The sequence below is a fragment of the Bos mutus genome, chromosome 20 (assembly GCF_027580195.1).
Source record: "Bos mutus isolate GX-2022 chromosome 20, NWIPB_WYAK_1.1, whole genome shotgun sequence".
Taxonomy (NCBI): Eukaryota; Metazoa; Chordata; class Mammalia; order Artiodactyla; family Bovidae; genus Bos; species Bos mutus.
In genome coordinates, this window is record NC_091636.1 from 39086552 (window position 1) to 39103972 (window position 17421).

A 17421-nucleotide genomic window follows, 5' to 3' on the forward strand; every position below is an offset into this window, starting at 1 on the left:
TTTATATGAGTGTCAGGTTGCATGCTCTTCTGCAGCAGTTAGCAGCTCTACTGTGGGTTTTCCTGCTCCAGCAGTGGACAGCTCAACCTCTAATCAGAAATGCCCCAGGCAGCTGGCATGGGTGTTCCTGGCATCCATATCTCAGTCACTTCAGAAGCCTCAATAAAAGAGTAAATGTTTGAAGTAGGTTATCTTTTCAAAATGTATAGCTCATTGACTGGATGTAACTCCTAGTTAATAGTAGTGGCTCTCATTGGTAAAACTAGAGGTATTCAGGATATGTGAACTAAATTTCAGAGTAGTTCCCCATCCCTTTACGGAAAGAATATGAGAATCTAGTGAGGCCTGTAGTCTGTACCCTTAGGACTGGTGCCTGAGGCTTGACTTACTTCCTGCCATTTGTCCAGGGATTTCTGTTGCTTGTTGCTGACTGGATCAGGACAGTCCCGTCTCGAATATTGTCAGGTTTGCCTTAAGTGGACCTTTAATGCAAAGTGATGGGTGAACTGCCAACACATGGAGGTAAGGCATCACCGAACTTCCAGAGCCAGTTGCAGAAACTGCTTGGTAATGAACATTTATTAAAATTTATATGTGGGAGAGTTTGAGCTGGGCTTGGTTTTGTTTGTTTTCCAATTCAGTTACAGGGACTGAAAGAAAGTAGCTAACCCTCATCTATCTCAGAAATTTCAGTGCCCGATAACCAAAGGAATGTCTAAGCCGTGTATGACCTTATGGACTAGGGTGGCTGGAAACCTCAGGTGTTTTGATTGGTTGTCCAGATCGCTGCTTCCCACTGAATGAGTTTAGAAAGGAGCTTAGTTCTCAACTCCAGTTTTCCAAGAGTGAAACTTTATATTAAGTTGTATTGTGCTGAACATTTCCAATGTGGTTTCTTAAAACTTGGGGATTTCAAAAAATAGTAACATTTTTAAACTTTTAGAACCAAGATAGATGGCAGCTTTCTATTTTGTCAGATAGGAGGATATTAAAACCATTTCATAAAACATTTTGAAATCAAAATCTTGGGGGACAGGTGGGAATTTTGTACTGTCAACAAAGAAAAACTGGAGATACTAAAAATAAGATGAGACAACAGGGTTACACACTTTATGCTATTGTTTTATTGATAGAGGTTTGTCAGTTTGGAAATGTTAAGACTTTGGGACCTCACAAAATAGTAAAATTTTTAAATTTTAGTGCCACCCAAAATGGAGTCCAAAATGGCCACTTCTAATACTTTGTTTTTATCACAGTCATTGTTGAAAAACTATTTTCAACTGCGTGTGTGAAAACAAGCCACTCTTCTGAGGCTGCTTTAGTCAACTCAGCATATTCTGGGCAAGAACATCAGTCCCATCTCCAAACAGGGCTAAAATCTGCAGTGAGTCACTGAGTGACTAGTTTGTAAGTACTTGCCGAGAAGGTCAGTGGAATATAGGTGCCTTCGGCCAGAGCTGTAAGCAGAAACCCTGCTCCTGGGTGCCAAGCTTAAAGCACTCTTGGAATCAGCTGAGGGACAGCGGCAGCTACTAGGAGGAAGCCTAGCAGTCTGTGGCCAGACCACTGGATAAACCAGTATATATGTCCTCCTGCCACAGCAGAACACTGCTCACTACTAATACTGTGGATACTGGCTGATTACTAGGTTTTACAGACGAAACAGAATGAAATGAGAAAATACCTTGAATGAAGAACCAAGATGTGGTTGTATAAGCACTGATGAGTGATAGAAATGTTCTTAGAAACACGTGGATCCCAAAGACACAGGTGTTTGAGCTCCACTAAATCAGCTCAGGTAACTGAGGAGCAATAACAAGGGAAAAATAAAAGCTATAGTACAAACTGAATCTGATTTCTCCTCTGTCCCTCAACACACAAAGGAATATGATTTGAGACTGCCAATTTCCTAAACACACACTGGTTCAAGGCCTTTTTTTTTTTTTTTGAAAGTCGCTCAGTCGTGTCTGACTCTGCAGCCCCATGGACTGTAGCCCGCCAGGCTCCTCTGTCCATGGAATTCTCCAGGCCACAATACTGAAGTGGGTAGCCATTCCTTCTCCAGGGGATCTTCCCAACCCAGGGATTGAACCCAGGTCCCCTGCATTGCAGGCAGATTCTTTACCGTCTGAGCCACCAAGGAAGCCCATTCAGGGCCTTAGGATTTCTATTTTAACAACCCTGGTGAGCATTCCATTCCCAAAACAAGTCTTTTTAATCCAGTCTGGTAGGGGCAGCATAGTGGGATGGAAAGAGTAGTCTCCTGTGATTCAGGTGACCATCTGCTTTATAGTCACGAGACTGACCACAAACGAATCAACCCTTCTTGTCCTGTTTTCTTCATTTACAAAAATCAAAAAGGCCTTATGGCTCTAATGTGGTATGACTTCAGTAAACCAGGTTAGGTCAGTGTTCCAGAAGGTCAAACATTTCCTCACACAAAGCAATTTTAGGGACCCTAAACAGGTTATGGCTAAAGATATTTATAAGTACTGTATTAAAATGCTCACACATAAACTACTTAGGCACTGCAGAACTTTTTTTAAAAGTCAGAATGGGAAAGAATGAAATTAGAAATGGGGAAATGGAAGGTAATGGGAGTCCCAGTGACATGAGAAACTAACTTAAAGCATGTGTCTAAAAAAGATTCCTTCCTCTCAGGTAACAGGATCCCGGTTTCTAATGGCCATACGTATTTTACCTGTAATGCCACTGTCAAGTGGACCTTTTTTTTCCCCCCAGAATCCTTGGTTCTGTTTTTGATCTGCCACTGCTGTCGGTGTTGGTAAATATATTTTGTGGTCAAGAATGCTTGTTATCAACAGGTTGGCTTTATTGTTGACTATCCTGGATAGAGGTTTTCCCTTTACTGATAACAGAAGACCTAGAGGAAAGGAGAAAACCATTTGTGCATGTTTTCTTGGCTTTTGACATCTCTCCCTCCTTCTAGCACCAACCACTGCCTTATTGAGCTAGAAGGCTGAACTCAGTCTTAGGCAACTATTTCACCAAGTGACCATCCCCCTAAAATGCTAACTCTGCTAAAGGGCCTCCAAAAGAGTCTTAGGTTTTCTCCCTAAAGAGCAGGGGACTTCCTTTGATTCAGACAGCAGGTGAGGGGTGTATCTAAGATATGTGGATTGCATTTAATCACAGCTGAAAAAAAATTATCTAATTTAGGGCCATGTATATATTGTTCATGCTTTTCAGGTGATTTCTCCTCATGAGCACAGAGATTTAGAGCCCAGAGGCACTGTAATTGTTAAAAAGAGGATCTTTCATCATCATTCCCAGCCATAAGATTTCCATATGCTGGTTTCCTGATACTGGAGAAGTTGGCCTGGAATTAGAAGTAATCTAGTCCAAGAGATTTTCTGATCCAGAAACCCGGTTTCTATTAAGTGTTCCTCAGTCACCTCCTATTTAGACCTCAAGCCTGCAACAAGTGTGGTTTTCACAGGCCCGTTTGCCTGAAAAAAATCTGTTCCACAGAAATATGAGATACAAAATTTTATGAGCAACTTGAGGCTTTTTTATATGCAAGCCCCAGTAAAGGCTTATTCATTCTACTACTGGACCATATAAAATACAGAAAGCTATCTGGCACTTTAATTTCCTGATCAGTAAACCAAGAGATAATATGATTCCAAATCTGAAAAAAAAAGTAGGCACAAATTAAGTCAGTTGCCCAGGGGTCTCATAAAATCAGGGGTGGGCAGAGACCTGAGAGGGATCTCTGCTAGGGACTGCAACTAGATACCGGCCTTGGGCCTCGCTCTCTCACCACAAGGTGGCAGGAGTCCCCTTTCCTGAAATCAGGTACTGAAACGCCTCTGGCTGATCCAGTGTATACATCATCTGTGCATTTAAGAAACTGTGTTAGACTGTCTTCTCTATGACACAACGTTTCCAGGGGTTAGCTCTACCTCACTTCTGAGCTGTTAACCGGCAAAATGTTCTCCACACCAGCCTCACAGTGGCTTTTCAGATACTAGCCCCTGTCTCATTTTCCTTCACTGGCAATGGTATGGCTAGAAGGTGATAAAGTCAAAGCCCAGGTTTCAGTAAGTACGAAAATAATTGCCATTTATTACCTAATAACCACTTTACCTACATTATCTCATTTTTGCAGCAACACTAAGAAATAGGTACTGTTCTCATCCCCATCTTATGATGAGAAAACCAGAATTAGCTAGAAAGTGGTGGTGCTGGGGTCTGAACAGTCCTGTCTCCACACCTAGAGCTCTTAACCACCATGAATCATAAAGAAAAATTAGTTCATCAAGATGTGTTGAAGTCATGTTTCTATGATCAGATAAAATAGTTCATTGGTGAGATAATCATCTTTCATAAGTAACTTATTATGCCCTAAAGTAGGGCCCAAATTTGTTACCAAACTGCCAAAGTATTCGTGTACCCTCAGTTCAAACATGTGCTATATTTACCTTTTGCTTTAAATAAAACTAGACCTAAGATACTATCTTTGTGGTTCTAAATGAGTTTTTATTTGCCAAAATTTAAATCACTGACCAGTTTACAAAGAATTCAGGTAAATATAAATACAGTGGCGTTTTAAAAATTCATTTCTTCCCAACATGCCAGTGGGGGAAGTTTAGTGTGTAACAAGTTCTGGGAAGTACTTCAGGAAATAAACCTGTGTCACTTTGTGTAATCCAATTTGGTTTCTTCCTACACACATTTCTGCCACAGAGCCTTTCTTCCTCCTCCGTCCCTTGGAATCAACATTGCTTACAATACCCTTTAGGAAATCCTGTCCCCTAGAGCAGCCATTAAGAACTTACCATTCCTTCCAAACGCTGCCCTCTGTCAGGCCGCTGTGATTTTGCATAGAGAGTGCCTTCTTCCCGGCATGTCTTCTCTTCTCCATCTGGATGAACTGTTACTCGCCCTTCAAGAAACAACTCGAATGTAACCCTCTCTATGATTCTTCTCCAGACTTCTTAGATGGTCTCTCCTTGCTGCTCTTAGTGCAGAGACTTCTCCTACAGAACCTGTATTTCACGTTGTCGTTATTTTCATGCTCGTCTCTTGCACTAGACAGTTGTCTCCTTCACAGTAATGGCCACGTTTTATTTATCTTTATTTATTTACCACCTGCAGCGCTAACTGCACCTAGGATGTAGTAGATGCTCACCAGATACATTTGTTGAAGGAATGTTGAAGATGAGGAAAAGTGAGGCTTAGAATGTTTAGGCTACTTAAAGCCACATAGCTATCTCATAGCAGAGTTGGGACTCACACACATGTCTGGACTCAAGGTACACTGCTCTTTACTCTGTGCGTAAATCGCAAATCCGTCGCAGAAGTTTAGCTCTTCCCCCACCCATGCCCCACTGCAGATGATGATAATAAATCAGGCTCCACCGGACCTAGCCTTTTGCTCTGGAACTTCAAGCATCACTCTAGGAAATCACTACCAGAGTGGGCCCAGGTGGTGAAATATACTTGCTTTCCTTGCACTATTCACACTCTGCCTCCTGTCATTCCATTTTTGTGGGCATGGCAGAGTGGCCATTGATTAAGTTCCCCTGATGCACTACCAAAGACCAGGTACCCTGAGTTGGCTCTTTGTGACTTAGCAGCCTCTGTTCCCCTCCATGGAGACCCTAGTATGGGAGCTACATGCTCCTAAGTGTTCACTGCTCTGCCTGTCCCAGTGTTGCTAGCTATTCCCAGAATCCTAATTTGGAAAGGCCACTGCCCCTGGGCACCTGGATGTTAGAGCAGATTTTGCTCCCCACCCACTCATACACCAAGGTCTGGCAGAATATTTTCTCCTTTAATTTTGTAGAGGAGGCATTAGAATATATACTAATGATAGGGAAAGAATATAAATGCAGTAGCCTGGAAACAATCTAGCTTCTGGAGCATAACTTTCATCACGAAGGTCTTGCCCAAGACTAGTCTGGCTGACAGAAAATTTACTGAGCGTATCCACTGTTCTACTTACTGCAATTTTCTCTGGAAATAAACACCCCCAAATCCTCCTTTTTTATCCTACTTTTCTTTGGCTTTCTCTCCCTAGTCCCTCAGCCCAGAAAAGGCAATTGTTGTTCACAAAGATTTTTGACCAAGAAGACAGTAGATCACTAATAGGTTAATGGGCATTGAGGTACTCTCCTCCTTTCCCCTCCTATCAAGAGAAAAGGATCCTTCTGTTGTCTTCTACAGCTTAAGAGCCATTGAAAGTTATTCAAAAGCAATTTTTCAGCATGCAGCTCTCCTAAAGATGGCTAACAAGGACAAAGTTGAAGTTAATGATCCACGCCTTCATACTTCCAGTAAGTATGGGTGACCAGCTAGAGTTGCAAAAATAGCTAATATTTATTGGGCACTTACTATATATGAGATGCTGTGCTACATTTTTTATGTGAATAATCTAATTTACTCTTTATTATCTTTCCTTATTATAGATGCTATTCTAATCCTCATTAGAGAAAACTGAGGCTTAGGATAACTTGCCTTATGGCACACAGAAAGTAGAGGAGCCTGGATTCAAACAGAGGTCTGTCTGACTCTCAAGCTCATGACCTTGCATTCGAACAATTAGAACTGTCTATAATTGGAAAAGGCCACCTGGAGAGATAATGAGTGAGTTTCTGATGTGTGTGTGTGTGTGTGTGTGTGTGTATTAGTTGCTCAGTTGTGTTCAACTCTTTGCGAGCCCATGAACTGTAGCCTGCCAGGCTCCTCTGTCTGTGAAATTTTCCAGGCAAGAATACTGGAGGTAGCCATTTCCTCCTCCAGGAGACCTTCCCGACACAGGGATCAAACCCCCATCTCCTGCATTGGCAGGTGGATTCCTTACCACTGAGCCACCAGCAAAGCCCTATCTAGCTAGATATATAGTTATATATATCAACCCACAGTTCCATCATAGGGTACTAGAGAGCTGATCTCCCCATATCTTTGACAGGACTGAGTTTATATGACCTGTACTTTTCACAAATATTCTTGCGTGTGTGCTCAGTTGTGTCCCACTCTTTGTGACTCCATTGACTATAGCCCACCAGGTTCCTCTGTCCATGGACTTTTCCAGGCAAGGATACTGGAGTGGGCAGCCATTCCATTCTCCAGGGGATCTTCCCAACCCAGGGATCAAATCTGTGTCTCCTGCATCCCCTGTGTTGGCAGGTGGATTCTCTATCATGGTGCCACCTGGGAAGCCCCTACCACACAATATAATAGGTGGTAAATATATTTCATTTGAATTTATAAATTCCGTATGAGATTGGAAATCCTGCTTTCTGTTTATTGGACAATTGCATCCCTCTTCTTTAAACTGCCCCTTCGTGTCTTTTGTGACATTGCCAAAGACCACACCCTTTTCTGAAACTTTCTCCTCCTGTGAGTTCCTTTCTGTTTTTTCCTGACTCTTCTAATTCTCTAAAGACTCTTTCTGAGTCTCCTTCCCAGTTCCTCCTTCTGAATGACCCCTGGATAATATAATAATTACAATAATTAACATTTCACAGAAGCTTACTATGTGCCATACAGTAAATAAAACCTGTAAAACAGACTTCTCTTATTTGCATTTCTTTAGATGAAGAAAGGGAGATGCAGGATGTCTCTAAGTGGGGAGCTCACTCTTGAGCCCTCTATATTTTGATTAAAAATTACCACATATGTTCTCTCCAAAGCAAATGTAAATATTCTCCAAAGTTCCTAAGTTTTCTTGTTTGACATACACATAATCCATGGATTTCTTATCCGTTCCTTTAACTTCTAATATATCTCGAGTTTCTGGTCCACACAGCCTATTAGACACTGTCAAGTAGATGTACTATGGGCACCTCAAACTTAACACATTCAAAATGGAAATTATCTTCTTCAGACCCCCTAAACATCCTCCAAGATAACCTTGTCCTGCCAATATGCTTTCCTTAATAGCATGGCCATTCACCAAGTTGCTCAAGCTAGAAACTTTAAAGCCACCTTTGAATGGGCCCCTGACTCCATTATACTTCACATCTGATTGGCTCAAATTCCCAAGGTCTTGCGAATTTGAGACTCCAAACTACTCTCAATCCATCTTCTCCATGTTCCTTCTACTATGGTTTTAGATAATTCAGGCTCTCAACATCTCTCCCTTGCACTGTTGCATCTGCCTCCTAACTGGTCTCCCTACTTCTGTGGTCTCCCCAGGTCCCATCCATCCTTCCCAGGGCTGACAGTTAATGTTCTAAAGCCAGTAACTGATCATGGCACATCCTGCTCAAAACTTTTTGATAGTTATCTTCTGCCTACAGAATAAATTCTAAACTCATCAGCATGGCACAGAAAACATTCCATAATCAGACCCCAATTTATCTTCCCAAACATCTCCAGCATGTTCCTATTGTTGTTCAAAGTCATGTCTGACTCTTTGCGACCTCATGGACGGCAGCATGTCAGGCTTCACTGTCCTTCACCATCTCCCAAAGCTTGCTCAAACTCACGTTCATTGAGTTGATGACGCCATCCAACCATCTCATCATCTGTCGCCCTCTTCTCCTCTTGCCTCAATCTTTCCCAGCATCAGGGTCTTTTCCAATGAGTCTTACTCATATACCTCCAACTACAACAACTCAAGGCCACTTGCTTTTCCTCAGAAATGTCAAGCCTCTCCATGGCACTATGCTGTTGGTCGTGCTACGTCAAATGCCCACTGCTGGCTTCCTACCCGTTGATATTTTACTTTTCTTTGAAGACCCAGCCCCCTACCCACAGCATACACACAGTCTCCACCTACATTTCCAGGCTCACAATTTATTACTTGTCCTCTGTTTACATTTTTCTTAAAGCTTTACTGCAGACTAACTTGTAATCTGGTCCAGTGTGTCTGTTTTCTTGGAAAAGGACTATATCTTAAAAATCTGAGTATTTTCTAGAGCCTAGAGGGAGCTTGATAAATAAATGATTAAAACTGAAGTCCACTTGTGATTTAGGTAAAAGTCAGACTAAACAATCTCAATGTTTACTTCTAAATCAGATTTTCTGCACCTTTTCTATACACTAAGATCTTACTTGAGGCCCGTGCAACTAACAAACATTTAACCTTGGAATTAACTCCTAATTCATGCAGCCAGTTCTGCTTTCACTTCTTTGCAGAGGCTGCAGAAGCCAGGAATTTGGGCTCCTGGCAATGAAAGCCCAGTGAATGTTGTCACTGGGTTTCCGGAGGAGGTGGGGTAGAAAGCACAAGAACACATCGGAAAACTAGCAGAGTTCCAGGACATCTGGGGCTGATTATTCCAGCAAGATGCTCAAGCGAAGAGAACAATTCCTGGACTAGGTTTTTTTTTTTTTTCCCCTCTTTTTTTTGACATCTGGGCTTTGGCAACAACTCCTATGGCTTTGCTCAGTGGTTCTTGAGGGATGAGATATGGACTTGTTTCAGGGAAACAAACCTTTACTGACTCGACTTCTGCTACAGCAGAGTCCTTAAGATCCTTCCCCTTCCATGTGCCTTCCTGGTATGTCTAGGTTTCATTGAATTTACAAAGAGAGGAATTAGTCTCCAAGAACCAAAAGAAGTTCATACTACCTGGGATCTGAATTGGGTTATTCCAATGCCTCTTAATTTCTCCCGCTCCTATGATTCTTTTCAAATCATGGAGGACAAGGAACACTGAGACGCGGAGGTGGAAAGCGAACTCAGGCTACTGAGGCAATGGATTCACTCCAGCTATTCTGGAGTTTCTCTTTTCAAATACAAGCTGAGTAGAACTTTTGCTTTCGGTTTTGAGGAACAAGCATTTCTTGTCTGAAACTACATGTTTTGCTCTTTTAGTTTCATTATTACCTCTAAAGTACAAAGTGTACCTAGTATGTTCAGATTCAAATTCTCAAACACAAACATATTGTAATACTGTCTAACAATTAATCACAATTACAATTTCAAATATTGTGACCCACTTCCCTAGAAGCAAAAGGCTGTATAGTACAGAATAATGCAGAGGAAAGGATGCTTGGCTAACATTTACTGAGAACATACTCTGTCAGGCACTAGCCTATGCATGTTATATACATTATTTTATTTAAAGCTCACAGTAACTCTATGTGATATACTATTATCTGCATTTTAGTGATGGAGAAAGCAAGGCTCAGAAGTTAAGTGATTTTCCCAAGGTTATGTATAGTAAGCGGCAGAGGCAGGTTAAGATGACAGGGCTGACTCTAGCAATACTCTTTACCCATCACTCTTGCATGCTAAGTCACTTCAGTCATGTCCAACTCTGCAATCCTATGGACTGTAGCCTGCCAGGCTCCTCTGTCCATGGGATTCTCCAGGCAAGAATACTGGAGTGGGTTGCCACACCCTCCTCCAGGGGATCTTCCCAACCCAGTGATAGAACCTGAGTCTCTTATGTCTCCTTCACTGGCAGGTGGGTTCTTTACTACTAGTGCCACCTGGGAAGTAATAGGTGATATCTGATCTATTATCTCCAGCACCTCAGAAAGATAATTCTTATTATAATTTTATTCTTATGCCAACATTCACTCAGTACTCAAGACCTGTCAGGCCCTGATCTAAGTGCTGTATTATATGTGATCTTATTAAGTCTCAGAAAAACCCACTTTTCAAGGAAGGCACTGCTATTTTACTGATGAATAAATAGAGGTTGAGAGAGGTTAAGTAACCTCACCCAGGTCAGAGAGCTGAGTGATGGAGCCTGATTTAAAATCCAGAGAGCCTGCCTTCAGAGAGTAGGCTACCTTCCATATGAAGGGCACATTCTGGAGTGAGAGACCTACGTTCACATCCCAGCTCTTCCTCCTCCTGGGAAATTTAACTTGAACGTGATCTGTACTCAGTTCCACCATATGTAAAATGAGACTCTGGGGACATGCCTGCTGGCCAGGTGCCCCCATATGTATTCTCAAATTCCTCAAAGTCAGAATCCCTGTTACAGAGTGAAAGGCAGTACATTTTTTAAATACAACAGATCTGGGTTCAAATCTTACCACAGTACTGGCTAGATGATTTTAAACAAGATACTCAAACTTTCTGACTACCAGTTTCACCACCTGAACATGAAAGATAAAAACACCTACCAAATAGGGTTATTTATGAGTCAGAAATAGTATATGTATTTTATAACATGAGGTGATTGGTATAAGTTCTACATTACAGTTATTATTAATGTTCTTATGGTTTCTGAACATTTGAAGAACTATTCAAAAAAGATCTTCACGACCCAGATAATCACGATGGTGTGATCACTCACCTAGAGCCAGACATCCTTGAGTGAAAAGTCAAGTGGGCCTTAGGAAGCATCACTGCGAACAAAGCTAGTGGAGGTGATGGAATTCCAGTTGAGCTATTTCAAATCCTGAAACATGATGCTGTGAAAGTGCTGCACTCAATATGCCAGAAAATTTGGAAAACTCAACAGTGGCCACAGGACTGGAAAAGGTCAGTTTTCATTCCAATCCCATAGAAAGGCAATGCCAAAGAATGCTCAAACTACTGCACAACTGCACTCATTTCACACTCTAGCAAAGTAATGCTCAAAATTCTCCAAGCGATGCTTCAACAGTATGTGAACTGAAAACTTCCAAATGTTCAAGCTGGTTTTAGGAAAGGCAGAGGAACCAGAGATCAAATTGCCAATATCCACTGGATCGTCAAAAAGCAAGAGAATTCCAGAAAAACATCTACTTCTGCTTTATTGACTATGCCAAAGCCTTTGACTGTGTGGATCACAGCAAACTGTGGAAAATTCTTAAAGAGTTTGGAATACCTAGACCACCTGAGAAATGCCTTGAGAAATCTGTATGCAGGTCAGGAAGCAACAGTTAGAACTGGACATAGAACAACAGACTGGCTCCAAATCGGGAAAGAAGTACGTCAAGGCTGTATATTGTCACCTTGCTTATTTGACTTATATGCAGAGTACATCACGAGAAACACTGGGCTGGATGAAGCACAAGCTGGAATCAAGATTGCTGGGAGAAATATCAATAACTTCAGATATGCAGATAACACCACACTTATGGCAGAAAGTGAAGAAGAACTAAAGAGCTTCTTGATGAAAGTGAAAGAGGAGAGTGAAAAAGCTGGCTTAAAACTCAACATTCAGAAAACGAAGATCATGCCATCTGGTCCTATCACTCCATGGCAAGTAGATGGGGAAACAATGAGAGACTTTATTTTGGGGGGCTCCAAAATCACTGATGGTGACTGTAGCCATGAAATTAAAAGACACTTGCTCCTTGGAAGAAAAGTTATGACCAACCTAGACAGAATATTAAAAAGCAGAGACATTACTTTGCCAACAAAGGTCCATCTAGTCAAAGCTATGGTTTTTCCAGTAGTCATGTATGGATGTGAGAGTTGGACTATAAAGAAAGCTGAGCACCAAAGAATTGATGCTTTTGAACTGTGGTGTTGAAGAAGACTCTTGAGAGTCTCTTGGACTGCAAAGAGATCCAACCAGTCCATCCTAAAGAAAATCAGTCCTGAATATTCATTGGAAAGACTGATGCTGAAACTGAAACTTCAGTACTTTGGCCATGTAATGCAAAGAACTGACTCATTTGAAAAGACCCGGATTCTGGGAAAGATTGAAGGTGGGAGAAGGGGAAGACAGAGAATGAGATGGTTGAGTGGCTTCACTGACTCAATGGACAAGAGTTTGAGTAAACTCCAGGAGCTGGTGGTGATGGACAGGGAGGCCTGGTGTGCTGCAGTCCATGGATTCACAAAGAGTCAGACATGACTGAGCAACTGAACTGAACTGAACTGAACTGATGGTTACTAAGAGGACATACTTTCACATACACCAGTGGGCAGGGGGCAGAGTTCCCCATATCCCCTCCTACCATGGGCATCTCTGAGAGAGGCTAGAGAACGTGCTGTCCTGGGTAAGAGGAAACATGAGACAGTCTTCTGCTGGGCTTCTTTTAGGTGTGATTCTGACTGAGGCAGGTGGGGACAAGATGGGCTGCATGAATTCTCTGTGCCCAGCTTGTTCCCCACCTGGCCAACCTGATGAGAAAGTACTAACTATGAATCACCTCCAATGAAAAGCAATCAGAATCCTAACTCTCACCCCATAATGGCACCCTTCTTTGTTAAAGGGCTCTAAGGGGAAAGCACATGGCCTTTAGAGTCACACTTGCTTGGATCTAAACCTCCAGGACTTACATGAATTTAAGCATGTTCCTTTACAGAATATCAGACTCCTTCTGGCAAATGAGAGCTATTGTGTAGGGTGTTTGTCAGGCTTAGGTTCTTTATGGATAGGACCTAGCTCAGTTTCAGGGATTTAACACACACTCAACAAAAGACAACAGTTCAGGATCAACATCATTCTGAAATAAACAGCAATGATATGCCAAGGATAAATAAAGGGGCAAGTCAGCACAAAACACTGTCTTTGGCTGAAATTTTAAACATTTTTTAAAATGAATCTGAAGAGGTTCTTAAATTATTACTTTTGGAGACAACTATTAATATTTCCTGCCCCCCCGTGAAACTTGCCTTATGTTTAGGGACTTAGATTTTATATATTCAGCAAGAAAAGTAAGTTTAATGTATTCACTTACTTTGTTATAAACCTAATTTGTATCTATCACTCTGTTAGCTGAGACAGTCTAGTGGGATTTGGTTATAACATTCATCATTGAAGGAGATATAAATACTAAATATTATTTCAGCAGATCCCTATAGCTTTGGGTTCGAAAGACTACTAGAAATTGGCTAGGTACCTCCAGGTTAGAATTTGACCTCATCCAAAGTACAGGTTGGCATTTTGCCTAACAAGAATAATAGAGGTGAATCACCCCAAATAAATGAATCTGGGAGAGGCCATGCTATGCGTATATCCACACTGAAGACTTGGTTGATGATCAGGACCAGAACTCACCTCTGCATTAGGGTCAGGAGGTTTTTTGTGTCTCTGCTTTTACTGTGCTCATCTCCATATATGAGTATTTGAATCATCAGACACTGCAGGCAAGTTGAGAAACATAGTAAGTTAAAGAGAAGCAGATAGCAAGCACCTTAACTATAAATCAAACTCAGGAGAGCACAAGTGGAACTGAGATGTCACAGGTTTACATTTCAAAAGGCTGAACTTCTGTTTCCTCCTGCTTCCCTACTAAGCAGGAAGGAGTCTGAACTGAAGGCTCTGACCCCTCTGAGCTTCTCCCTTCTGCTTTGCTGAAGCTTCCACTACCATCCGTGGCTATGGATAATCTAAGTAACTGGCCTGAAAACTGACAGCACACCTATCTAAAACCTAGAGTGGTCTCCACCAGAATTACAGCCGTGGTTTCTATCAGGATTTTCCAAATAGCTGTAACCAAATGGATGGATATAAACGAAATCAGTGTATGAGTCCCAAATTTGCATTGCATTCTTATGCTACATAACTTTACCCTTAAGCAGTTTTCCATTGTAAACTTAACTGCTGATCTCTCTCTCGATCCAATCAAGATGGAATTGCAGGCACCAGATTTACCCTCCCAAATGAAATAATCAAAAAAGAAAAAGTAAACAAAATATATTTGAAACGATCTTCAAGACAGTGAACATTGGGCAACAAAAGGCGGTGTTCCTGAGAGAGGGAAAACAAGTGAAGTAAACCCTACGACTTCCCCAGATTACTACTGTGAGAGCCTCTCCAAGCTTTGATGCAGGGAAGTGGAGCTCAGCAAGTGTCCTGAATTGAGGATATGGAGCTCAGACTCTCAGAAGATTCTTAGGGCAGAGTAACAGAGGAGAGACAGCTGCACAGAAAAAGAATATCTGTATCTGCCGATTATCCCCTTCAAATATAGCTGACCAGTGCAGGTACAGTGGGGCTGACTGTACTACACCATTTTATACTAGAGACTGAGCATCTGCAGACTTTGGTGTTGGCGAAGAGGGTGGGTGGGGAGTCCTAGAACCAATCCCCCACAGACACAGAGGGATAACTGTATTCAGGAGAGTACTGATTAACACAGACATGTAAAAATTGCCCAAGGCTTGAGAAAAGAATCATCTGCAGGTCCCAGAGGGAACAGGGCAGTGTTTACATACAGCCAGGTACAATGCCTGTTCCCACCAGCCAGACTGGAAAGCCACGTTGTCGTGGAGCACTGGGTGGGCTACTCAGAGGTACTGACACTTTTGTTTCAGAAATGGGGGATAAACAGCCCTTGACTAAATGAGCCCTTGTCCCATCTAACAAATCTTAAAAGCAAGATCTAAAAGGACCAAACTCTAGTGTAACAAAATTTCACAACAAAGTAATTTGACTGAATTCCAGAACAAAGTTCAAGAATACTTACAGGAACACAAAAATATCCAATACTCAGCAATGTAAAATACACAATGTCTGGCATCCAAACAAAGATTCAGGTTGAATCCCTATTCCAAATGGAGGGCAGAGCCTTCATTGCTAGGTAAGTTCTAGCTGGGGCTCTCCTTTCATTGATTTTGTGTGGAATATGGTAAGCAAACCCTTACAATGTGGTCTTTTATGATTCATAAAAATTACCTTCAATGATTTCTTTAATTACTGTTTCTATTTCAAGTACTGATATTACAGTCTCTCTTCAGAAATAGATTAGAATTCTTTGGCTAAAAAGGATTAAAAATACAGATTCTGGACACCAGTCTTAGAATATCTGATTTAATAGGGTGGGACTCAGGAATCTGTTTTCTGTTTCATTTTTATTTTGTTTTACAAATTTGTTTTGTTCTGTTGCAATCCTAGATTTGGGGAATATTGCTCAACAACACTCAGCATGTTAAGATTCTCTTCAATATTTTCAATCCGGATTGAATTGTTTCAAATTTGTTTTCCTGAAATTCCTTAATTCACCCTTAAAAATTTAATTTCATCTCATCTTTTGGCCTCAAACTGTGATCCATTCATTTTAAAGTTTTCTCTTCTTACAGGTTTATGATTCCATGACAGAGCTGCCAGCCATGTGTTTATCCTTCCCTGAAGAAGTTGTTGTGACCTTATATTTTCACAGGGTTTTTGTTTTCCCTTAACCTTCAAAATGAAGCCCCCTTTCTTCTGTTACTTACTATTTTAATATGTATTTTCTGATTACATTTAGTTAACCTGAAAGGAGATAAAATGTATCCAGTCCTGACATTTGGCAATATACATGTGTGGACTGCTTTTGACTCTGCCCTGGAGAAAGGAAAGGCTACCCACTCCAGTATTCTGGCCTGGAGAATTTCATGGACTGTATACTCCATGGGGTCACAAAGAGTTGGACATGACTGAGTAACTTTCACTTTCACTTTCATGAATATTAGCTGATTTATACTAACTTTTCCTCTGACATTGAACAAAGCTGGGTTTTAAGTAGAGACATCACTACTAATGTTACTAAGTCTTAAGCTTGGTCTGTTAGTAAGCTGACTGGTTGAACAACTGTTAGTCACACCTCTTGCCACATCCTACTACTAGGGAATAAACTTCTAGGATCCTAGGAATCAGTACTTGAGTAAGGATGGCTGTACAAAGTGTTCCTTGTTCTAACACAACCTCGAGTCCTTCCTCAAGATTCTGCTGCTGACATACCAAGATTTCAGGATTAGAGTGTTACTCTTTTAAGACTCTGGTCCAGGCATGGACACAATAAAAGTTTCTATAGTCATATTCTTCCTCAGCACATCTAACAATGTGGAGAATATTCAAAAGAGAACACTTTACTTTGAAAAAGAGAGAAGGAAGGAAGGAGGGCGAGAGAAAAGGAAGCAAAGGGAAAATACACACACACACACATCCCTCCCCTCACATTGTGCTTACAGGCTTGGGAGCAAATGTAACAAAACCAGCCAGTATTTACCTTCCTTAGCAGTTGAACTGCCTTTCTGAGCTCTCCTTTGGCAAAGCAGATCTTGCCCATGTTATAAAGTGTTTCAGCCACTTTTTCACTACAGTCACCATAGCTGATGACCTGAGATCTCAATGAAGCCTTTAGCAGTCCATAAGCCTCCTAGGGGATTAAAAAAAATACATACATACTTTTAATTCACCTGGCAATTCTGAAGGAGCATGCTGGTTGTATTGTTCTCTACAGGAGGCATCCTACCCCACAATGGCACAACCCACCAGGATCAGTCAGTCGGGTGTGATATGTCATCTAGGTAATGTTTCCATGAAGAGTTGAGGTTCCAAGCTTATAATTAATTATAGTAGTTAATTCACATGGACAATGTTATTTCATCTCTATGACTACCCTACAACAGAGAAATGTTATTATACTCTTTTCTAGATGAAGGAATGGAAACTAATAAAGGCAAAGGATCTTGCTTGAGCTCACACAGCCTACAGTCAGCAGTGTCAAGATTCAAACCAGCCAGTCTGAATTCCATAGCCCTTGCTTTTTTTTTTTTTTTTTAAATGGGGACAATTTTAAAGTCTTTATTGAATTTGTTACAATATTGTTTCTGTTTTATGT

The 17421-nt window shown here is 41.3% G+C and overlaps 1 protein-coding gene across 2 annotated transcripts in view; it reads right to left on the reverse strand.

The window, feature by feature from the left end:
• Positions 1-298: 298 nt before the first annotated feature.
• Positions 299-17421, reverse strand: part of TTC23L (tetratricopeptide repeat domain 23 like) — a 67470-nt gene continuing 50347 nt past the window's right edge. For both annotated transcript variants that reach the window (XM_070357665.1, XM_070357667.1), the window contains exons 10-13: positions 16807-16956; positions 13875-13957; positions 4803-4909; positions 299-2884 (exon numbers count right to left, since the gene is read on the reverse strand). In XM_070357665.1, the coding sequence (XP_070213766.1) occupies positions 4828-4909; positions 13875-13957; positions 16807-16956 (315 nt within the window). In that variant the 3' untranslated portion in view covers positions 299-2884; positions 4803-4827. The remainder of the gene's footprint in view (positions 2885-4802; positions 4910-13874; positions 13958-16806; positions 16957-17421) is intronic.